The sequence below is a fragment of the Bombina bombina genome, chromosome 3 (genome assembly GCF_027579735.1).
Source record: "Bombina bombina isolate aBomBom1 chromosome 3, aBomBom1.pri, whole genome shotgun sequence".
NCBI classification, from domain to species: domain Eukaryota; kingdom Metazoa; phylum Chordata; class Amphibia; order Anura; family Bombinatoridae; genus Bombina; species Bombina bombina.
In genome coordinates, this window is record NC_069501.1 from 1,244,008,581 (window position 1) to 1,244,019,275 (window position 10,695).

Genomic DNA, 10,695 nt, shown 5'->3' on the forward strand with positions numbered 1-10,695 from the left:
GAGATTTATGTAGCCAGGAGATGTATGTAGCCAGAAGATCTATGGAGCCAGGAGATGTATGGAGCCAGGAGATTTATGATCCAGGAGATATTTGGAGCCAGGAGATGTATGGAGCCAGGAGATGTATGGAGCCAGGAGATGTATGTAACCAGGAGATTTATGTAGCCAGGATATTTATGTGCCAGGAGATATATGCAACCAGATATATGCAACCAGGAGATTTATGTTGCCAGGAGTTTTATGTAGCCAGGAGATGTATGGAGCCAGGAGATTTATGGAGCCAGGAGATTTATGTAGCCAGGAGATGTATGGAGCCAGAAGATTTATGTAACCAGGAGATGTATAGAAACAGGTGATATTTGGAGCCAGAAATTATAGGATGCTAGGAGATGTATGGAGCCAGGAGATTTATGATCCAGAAGATTTATGTAACCAGGAAATGTATGTAGCCAGGAGATGTATGGAGCCAGGAGATTTATGTAACCAGGAGATTTATGTAGCCAGGAGATTTATGTAACCAGGATATGTATGGAGCAACAAGATTTATGTAGCCAGTAGATTTATGGAGCCAGGAGATGTATGAAGCTAGGAGATGTTTGAAGCCACGAGATGTATGGAGCCAGGAGATGTATGGAGTCAGGAGATGTATGTAGTCAGGAGATGTATGGAGTCAGGAGATGTATGTAACCATGAGATTCATGTAGCCGGGAGATGTATGCAGCCAGGAGATTTATGTAACTTGGAGGTTTATGGAGCCAAGAGACGTATGTAGCCAGGAGATTTATGTAACCAGAAGATTTATATAACCAGGAGATTTATGTAGCCAGGAGATTTATGTAACCAGGAGATTTATGTAGCCAGGAGATTTATGTAGCCAGGAGATTTATGTAGCCAGGAGATGTATGTAGCCAGGAGATTTATGTAACCAGGAGATTTATGTAGCCAGGAGATTTATGTAGCCAGGAGATGTATGTAGCAAGGAGATTTATGTAACCAGGAGATTTATGAAAAAAAAAAATAAACCTAATCCCTATAAAAAAAGCCCCCCAAAATAAAAAAATACCCTAATCTAATACTAAACTAGCAATAGCACTTAAAAGGGCCTTTTGTAGGGGATTGTCCTAAGTTAAACAGCTCTTTTACTTTAAAAAATACTAAGGGGGATATCTATCAAGCAATCAACCGCAAATATGCTGGAATTCCGCAGCGTAATTGTTGCAAGCTTGATCTGACCTAGTTATTAAAGCCTACAGACCGGCAAAAATTGAAATCTGTGACGTAACATACGATCCGCCGGTCTCAATCTGACATGGATCGATGCTTACATCATTACAGATGATCCGAATACACATTCGGCTCTATTTGACACTTTTTAAAAGTTATCAAATAGTTAACAGGTACGCTTGCGGCTATTCCAGCCCAGCGTATCTGGTTTTCAATCCGCCACCCTGGAGGCCAAAGATGCGATAGGAATCAATGGGAGTCTGAAAGCAGCGAAGCTCATGTTCGATGCTGCCAGATATCCCATTGATTTGTATAATAGAAAACCAGCTACATTTACACCTAACATATCCTGGATGATTTTAAATAGAAGAAAGAATATGTCTGGCTTACAGTGGACGCTGTCGCATTATACTCTTCCATACCACATAGTAAGGGTGTGCAAGCAATTTCTTTCTTTTTACAAGATTACAGTGACTTTTCCCTGCCTTCCAGACATATGTTGTTGGAGTGATTGAGTTCCTTCTCACTTACAACTTTTTTTAAGTTTGAGGGGGATTTCTATCTCCAGAGATGCGGCACAGCTATGGGAGCCAAGTTTGCTCCATCTTATGCCAACTTGTATTTAGGTTGGTGGGAGCTGTGCCACATCTTTGGAGATGGAAACCCCTTCAAAAAGGACATCAAACTATACAGGAGGTACATTACTGACCTACTGTTAGTGTGGTCAGGTGATATAACAGATGTCCCCTCTTTCATACATTATTTAAATTCAAACAATATGAATTTGAGTTTTACTTTTGAAATGAATTGTGTACAAATTAACTTTCTAGACTTGACTTTGAAAGGAACTGATGGATACAATGTATCGATGAGTGTATATCGCAAGCCCATATCAGGCAACACTTTGTTGCATGGCAATAGTAGCCATCCTAAGCAAATTAGATTTGCTATTTACAAGGCTAAAGAGGAATTGTTTTAGTCAAGTAGATTTTGAAAGGGAAGCTAATTCACTCACAGAAAGATTAAAGGAGAGAAGGTATCCATTTCACGACATAGTGAGAGCGAGAAAGTCAGTGGAACATATCGAAAGACAGGTCTTGCTAAAGGAAAAAAAAAAAAAAAAATCAGTACCCAAAACATCTCAGGGAGTATATTTTGTAACATATTATAGTGCCCAATACTACAAGGTTTATGGGATAGTGAAGAATCGTTTTCTTCTCCTAGCGGCTGATGAGAGATTGGTGAAAAACGTTGAATTGGGCATCAAATGCTCATATAAAAAAAGCTGTACATTTGGTGGAATTTTGGCACCCACAGAACTCAAAAAGATTGAGAACAGTAACAGTTCTTGGTTGAGACATGTCGGTATGTATTAATGTGGCAGCAGATGCTGCAAACCATATGACTATGTACAGATTACTAAAAGCTTTGTTTCTTCAGTCACTGGTCAAAGTTTCGACATCCAGACATGTCTCAACTGTACTGCTATTAATGTGATCTATCTCATCACCTGCATACAGTGCAATTTACAATATGAAGGTCTCACTTCTAGAGATATGAAATCCGGAATAAGGGAACATTTGTCCACCTTTAATGTAGGGAAAGCAACAACAGCCCTGGTGCAACATTTCCATGATAAACATGAAAATAATTTGAATTCGTTCAGATGGTGTATAACTGAAAAAGTAGTGCTTGCCAAAAGAGGTGGCAATATGGACCAATTACTGGCGAAGAGGGAGGTCTATTGGAAGTTTAAATTAGATACCAGGATACCCAAAGGCCTCAAATCCAAACTTGACCTGATTGGGAACTATTGGGAATAATTTATACACCACATAGATATCATGTTCATGTAGTATTTTCCATGCATTTTTCCCTTTCTGTCCCCCCCTCCTACCCTCTTTTTCATGCATCCATACTTAATACATATATCTAATGTTCAATATTTAATATTTAATCTTTATTCCTCTTCTTTTTCCAAGTTGGCACACTGTGTAATATGAATTTACAATCCACTTACATATGTTAACTCCATGAATTATGTTTTTTTTATCTTTTCTGTCTTTTTTGATTAATGTATTATTTCGGGTTCTGTATATATACCATATATACCATTATACATCTACATTTTTATAAAATATTCCAAAGAATTTTGAAATTATATTTAATGAATTTACATACATTTTTTTATACCACAATTGGTCATTAATTATTATTATTATTCCCCACATAAAATGTTCTCTATTCATGTGCTAGTTGTACTTAGACTAAATCCAGCAGGTGTGTCTTTGATTTTACAACTAATCAGAATTGTGCATGCATTTTAAATCACCTGTAAGGCACAGCACCTACAGGCTATGACTACGGCTAACCAGCCGAAACGCGTAAGCCCAGTTGCTGCACCCGCAATGTGTCTATGTTTGGAGCTTCTATCTTGTTATTTTTAATGAATTAATTAAAGCATATATACTTTTATTCTACTAAGGAGAATCCAGCCATTTCTTTATTTCCTGCATTGTATCCAGCTTCTTTGGATTGCTCCCAGCAGAGTTCTGTTTACCACCTGTAGGTCTAGCTTGATCACTCCCTCCCGGCATCTATACTGATTTTCCTGAGTGAACAACAGAGTGGGTGTATCGCTCAAGAAGGAGGACCTCCGTGACTAAGATGCTGTTACCTCAGTTGAATACACCGGAAGTGGTGAGAACTGGGCAGACAAGCTGTGGATTCCGGTGTTCCAGTTTCTCCCTGAGTGCTATGGCAAAGAGTATGACAGAGTAAGTGTACCAACCGAGGAGGAGCATTTTTGTGGCCGAGACGTGCTTACCTCAGCCGGAAAAAACGCCAGGACAGGTGAGACAGGCGATTAGCCGCATATTCCAGTGTTCTGGCTTCTCTTTGACTGTTTGTCTGTTTTATTGTATACAGCTGTACACTTACATTTGGCTATAACAGGGGTGACTATCCCAATACATATTGGACATAGTTGAAATTGAACTTTCGACGGACATTAGGGGTGAGAAGTTTATGCAGCCACAGGGCACCTAATAGGGTGTTTTCACGATTGCAGTGAATTAGGAGTACTATTAATCCCTCCAACTCCCCAGTTTTTTTATTACAGGATCTAAACACCCCTAATCTGCCACCCCGACATCTCCGCCACCTACATAATGTTATTAACCCCTATTCCGCCACTCCCGGACCCCGCCGCCAACTAAGTAAATGTTTTAACCCCTATCCCGCTGCTCCCGGACTCCGCCGCCACCTAAATAAATGTATTAACCCCTATCCCGCCACCACTAAATAAACGTATTAACCCCTAAACCTCTGGCCTCCCACATCACTACCACTAACTAAACCTATTAACCACCTAATTACCACGTCCCTATCTTAAAATAAATTTAAACTTACCTGTAGAATTAAAATAAACTATTTTTAAATTATTAACCTACCCTAACTATTATACTACACTTAAATTAAACTACCAATTAAATTAACTAAATTACATATTAAAAAAAGCCTAACCCTACTCAAATTATTTAAATCTACTGTTTAAAATTACTAAACTACAAAAAAAACAAAACGCTAAGCTACAAAAAATAAAAAACATTAAATTACGGGGAAAAAAAACATATTATCAAAAATAAAAAAGAATTACATCAAATATAATAGCCCTATTAAAATAAAAAAGCCCCCCCAAAATAAAAAAAACCCCTAGCCTACACTAAACTACCAATGGCCCTTAAAAGTGCTTTTGTGGGGCATTGCCCCAAAGAAATTAGCTCTTTTACCTGTAAAAAAAATACAAACACCCCCCAACAGTAAAACCCAACATCCCCACAATCAAACCCCCAAATAAAAACCCTATCTAAAATAACCTAAGCTCCCCATTGCCCTGAAAAGGGCATTTGTATGGGCATTGCCCATAAAAGGGCATCTAGCTCTTTTATTGCCCAGACCCTACTCTAAAAATAAAACCCACCCAAAAAACCCTTAAATAAACCTAACACTAACCCCCGACAATCCACTTACAGTTCTTGAAGTTCTGCTTGAAGGATCCATCCAGCCAGCAAGAAGTCTTCATCCGGGGCAGCAATAAGTCTTCATCCAGGTGGCCTCTTCCATCTTCATCCATCCGGTGAAGTCTTCATCCAGACGACATCTTCTATCTTCATTCATCTGGTGTGGAGCGGGTCCATTCTGAAGACATACGGCGTGGAGCTCCTCTTCAATACAGTCACTGCAGTAAACTGGGACTTGAATGCAAGTGACGTCATCCAAGATGGCGTCCCTTGCATTCCTATTGGCTGAAAGGTTCCAATCAGCCAATAGGATTTAAACTGCTAAAATCCTATTGGCTGTTCCAATCAGCCAATAGGATTTCAGCAGCTCTCATCCTATTGGCTGTTTCAATCAGTCAATAGGATTGAGCTCTCATTATCTCATCTCCGCGGCCGAATGGATGAAGATAGAAGATGCCGTCTGGATGAAGACTTCCCCGGATAGATGAAGATGGAAGAGGCCGCCCGGATGAAGACTTCTTGGCGCCCGAATGAAGACTTCTTGCCGGCTGGATGGATCCTTGTAAGCGGAACTTCAAGAACTGTAAGTGGATTGTCGGGGGTTAGTGTTAGGTTTATTTAAGGGTTTTTTGGGTGGGATTTATTTTTAGAGTAGGGTCTGAGCACTAAAAGAGCTAAATGCCCTTTTAAGAGCAATACCCATAAAATGCCCTTTTCAGGGCAATGAGGAGCTTAGGTTATTTTAAATAGGGTTTTTATTTGGGGGGGGGTTGGTTGTGGGGTGGTGGGTTTTACTGTAGGGGGATGTTTGTATTTTTTTTTTTACAGGTAAAAGAGCTGATTTCTTTGGGGCAATGCCCCACAAAAGGTCCTTTTAAGGTCCATTGGAAGTTTAGTGTAGGCTAGGTTTTTTTTATTTTGGGAGACTTTTATATTTTGATAGAGCTATTAGATTATGTGTAATTCTTTTTTATTTTTGATAATGTGTTTTTTTTTCTTTGTAATTTAGTGTTTTTATTTTTTGTAACTTAGCATTTTTTTTGTAGTTTAGTAATTTTTAATAAGGTTAAATAGTAGATTTAAATAATTTGAGTAGGGTTAGGCTTTTTTAAAATTAATTAATTTAAGTGTAGTATAATAGTTAGGGTAGGTTAATTAATAGTTTAAAAATAGTTTATTTTAATTCTACAGGTAAGTTGAAATTTATTTTAAGATAGGGATGTGGTAATTTGAATTTAAAGTTAGCGGTTTTTAGTTTTAGGGGTTAATAGCATAATTTAGTTTATGGCGATGTGGGGGGCTGGCGGTTTAGGAGTTAATAGGTTTAGTTAGTGGTAGTGATGTGGGAGGCCAGAGGTTTAGGGGTTAATATGTTTATTTAGTGGCGGCAGGGTCCGGGAGCGGCGGGATAGGGGTTAATGCATTTATTTAGGTGGTGGCGGGGTCCGGGAGCAGCGGGAAAGGGGTTAATAACTTTCGTTAGGTTGCAGCGGGGTCCGGGAGAGGCTGGATAGGGGTTAAACATTTTAGTATAGTGGCGCCGTTTAGTGACAGAGTATAAATAAATTTGGTAAAAAGCCGAATAGATCGATGACTGTACTTGGTGCGCAGCTTTTTTATAAATATGGAGATCGTATTCAGGTTTGCGGCCACGATGTTAGGCGATGTTAGGCAAGCATATTGGTGCCGTCAAATTCAAGAAAGTTGACGACTTGATAGATATCCCCCAATGTCCCCCCTCTAAAAGTAAAACCAACCACCCAACAAACCCCCCAAAATAAAAAACCTAACACTAAAAAATCCTAAACTACCCATTGCCCCTAAAGGGGTATTTGTATGTGCATTGCCCTTAAAAGGGCATTCAGCACTCTTTTTAGAGTGCCCAATAAATCCCTGATCTAAAACAAAATAAATTCCTAACTCTAACCCCCAAATAGGTACTCACCGTTCTTGAAGTCCGGCGGAGAAGGTCCTGTTCCAGGCGGTGAAGTGTTCTTCTAAGCGGCCGACATCTTCTTCCAAGCGGGGACCACTTCTTTCTTCATCCAGGACCAAGCCGGCGTGGAGCGGAAATGAGCGCGGAGCAGGACCAGCAACCACGGAGCCATGGAGCGTGGAGGATTCTCTTCATACGATCGCAGCCATACACTGAATAGTGAGTTCAAGGTACGCATTTAAATATGGCATCTCTTGCATTCCTATTGGCTGATATGATTCTTCAAATTGAAATCAGCCAATAGGATGAGAACTACTTAAATCCTATTGGCTGTTCAAATCAATATTCCAAAAACAACTTGATGGCACATTGGATAAAGTAAACATAGAATTATCTGATATGAAGTTTAAGAAATATGAAAAAGATTACAAGGATTATGATCTGGGGGGAATAACCAAGAGTCACTTTTTCAAGTTTTGAAAGTATAGCATCTGGCAATGACTCTGAATCTGAGACACGTACAAACACTACTATTGCAACTACCTCAACACCCATTAGGACCCAAGACCACACAACAATGGAGATGGGTGTGCGGACAAAAAAAAGTAATGGGCTAGAAGGAGAAAGAAAAAGAGAAAGAAAAGGGGATACAAGAAGCAGCAGAATTACAAATACCCAGATATCCCAGTAACAGAACACAATTAAGAAAGAAGAATGCCAAAAATTGAAAATAATCAATCTCTCCTCTACACAACTAAGTCAACTTGAAGAGACAGTTCTCTCTAAGGGTTTGGGGTTTTCTCCATCTAGAGGCTTTAATTTGTTTGATACTATTTTAGATATAAATACATTTGTGATAAAAATGAATTAAGAAAAACTTTTTAAAGATCTTAATGCCCCTGCCAGTGATGTGGACTCACTCTGCAGTGATCACAATATTGTTGGTATATTCTAGGTTTGCAATATCATTTATTAATATCTTAGCAGTTGCCAACCAATAAAATGTATATACGTAACAATATATTTATTAAATTTAATATTCATTCCTTAGTTCATTGGTTAGTTAACTTTATAGACACACTCAATTAAATTTATGTAGAAACTAGATTATGAATCAATTAACACGCTTATTCTGTTACAATATTCTTTACAAAGCAAACCAAAATATATCTCTAAAATGAACTTTACTCACAATAAATACCATAAATAAGAATCCCAGCGCAGTCTATAATTAGCTGATAACTCTAATTCAATGCCCGCTATGGATTACAAATTTACTCTGCTTAATTTACCACAACTAGAGAAGTTTACTGTATATATAATTTGTAAGAGATTCCACAATAATAACCCTGACTTAGAGATATGAAATACAAAGGCCTTTATATGCCAATTAATCTGGCCTGAAATAACCTCTTATTTAGCCACTTTAAAATAAATTCTAAAATATATCACAATAGCTACAAATAACTTAATAAATATTAATGCCTGGCCCTCTTCTTAATATCAATTGACTTAATGCTATTATATTTATTTCCGGATCATGCAAGGCTATGAAACATATATTAAAATGCAAATATCCTTTTAAATCATTGGCTACAATTAGACTACAGCAACAGCTTTAGAGTACCTTTATTAAATATTATATATACAATTGCTTATACTTTACCAGTTCACCAGTTGAGAGTTCAGTTAATATCCAAATATGTCTTGTCACGGATACTGGGCTGCAAGGGTTAAATTCATACCCCCTATAACCTCACCCCTGTTGTTTCTCAGTGGAAGCTTTGGTTTGCTTGTTTATGAAGAGCTGGGGTATGACCAGGAAAACCCTCCTAGGCTGGCCAGGCTCCGGGAACTCCCAGTCGGCCACCCAAGCATGGACACCTGCCTAACCCCTCTCAGACTGTCCGGGCTCCTGGGACTCCCGGTCGGCCACGGGACAACAGGACACCCGCTAACTTTAACCCAGGTCACTCCAGCAACCATGTTTCCCAGAGCTCCGCTCTTTTGGGGATTAGTAGCCCCTGGGGAGTACAAGGGGTGGGGGAATTGCCGGAGGGGAGCTGCTTTGGGAACTGGGGGGAACTGCTTTGGACTGTAACTCCGGTCCCCAGTAATGAATCATGCTGATTTTCGGACTGTTAAATCTGGGGACCAAGTGCTTTAAAATGACATCCTGGAAGTGCCGCTGCTCCATCGGGATCACCCCGAAACCACCACCCCTATGTATTGAGATTATGTGGGACTGTGGCTCATATGGAGGCTCCGGTCAGTCTGGAGGGGTGGGAATGGCGGGAAAATAGTGGGATTGTCCTTTGTGTTATCAAAATGAACTGTTTGTATAAAAGGAATGTATGTTTTTCAATAAAATCAGTTCTTGTTTAACCTGAATACTAGTCTGTCTAGTTATTTGGGTGTGCTCCAGCTAAAATCACTTTCCTGGGCTACATAGCAGCCTGTTCCAAGCAGAGGAAAGATCATCAGGCAGAGCTACCAAGTCTGGGTAGCTGGAGTCTGCCACAGGGTGGGACCCTGGGTACTGATGCTGTCGGGCATCAGGGGTGGCTACAGTCTGTGGTAACTAGCCAGCTACATAGCTGCAGTCGGCAGGAAGGAAGCAGGACCCATTTGGCGGAGCTACCCAGTCGTTGTAGCCGGGGATATCAGTCACATTGGCTGGCAGCGGTGGAATGCTTCCAACTTCCTTGGACATTCAAACCACCAGCTAGAAGTGATATTGAATGGAGACTCGAGGAAAGACTGTGGGTACCAGGAACAGAACTGCCCCCACCAGAGAAATGCTGGGAGAGGACAAGGCAGCCGGCGGGTCAGATGATGACTGGGGCAATGAACTATCCGTTACAACGCCAAGTTCAGCCCCAAGTACAGTATTTTCTCCGGGGACATCCACGTCTGATGTACAGCGTGAAGTACAGTGGCGGTTGTCGTTATATGACACCCGGCCACCAGAGGAAGTCATTACCAAGATCGTTTCGGAGGTTACCCAGCTCAAGTTAGCAGAAATCCACCAGTTCATAGGAGGAGCTCCATCAGCCCATGGATTGCCGGCTCTTCGACCGCACAAGCTACCCCATGGGGCCTTTCGAGCCTACAAGGAAGAGGAGGAGGATATTGACTGTTACCTTCAGGTCTTTGAGACCCAATGCAAACTACAGAGGGTAGCCTATGCCGATAGACTGTCTGTCCTGATAAATTGTCAGGGCAGGCTTTGGCAGCTTTCCACGCTACCCTTTCTGAGGACCAAAAGGATTATAACAAGGTGAAAGACCGTATCCTTGCCCGATATAGACTCACACCGGAGGCCCACCGGCAGAAGTTCCAGGCACTAAGGAAGTAGGATGAACAGCCTTTCACAGAATGGACCCACCAATTCACCCGGTCGATGACGTATTGGCTAGCCGGCTGCAAGGCCACTACTGGGGCCGAAGTGGCACAGCTTTTTCTACTGGAACATTTTTATAATCATATTCCAGTTGAGATTAAAAAATGGAT

General features: G+C 40.5%; 1 protein-coding gene across 1 annotated transcript in view; it reads right to left on the reverse strand.

Moving 5' to 3' along the window:
* LOC128652691 (vomeronasal type-2 receptor 26-like) overlaps positions 1 to 10,162 on the reverse strand; it is a 29,401-nt gene extending 19,239 nt beyond the window's left edge. Inside the window, exon 1 of the mRNA XM_053705621.1 lies at positions 9,974 to 10,162. Within this exon, the coding sequence (XP_053561596.1) occupies positions 9,974 to 10,162 (189 nt within the window). The remainder of the gene's footprint in view (positions 1 to 9,973) is intronic.
* Between the last annotated feature and the right edge of the window lie 533 nt (positions 10,163 to 10,695).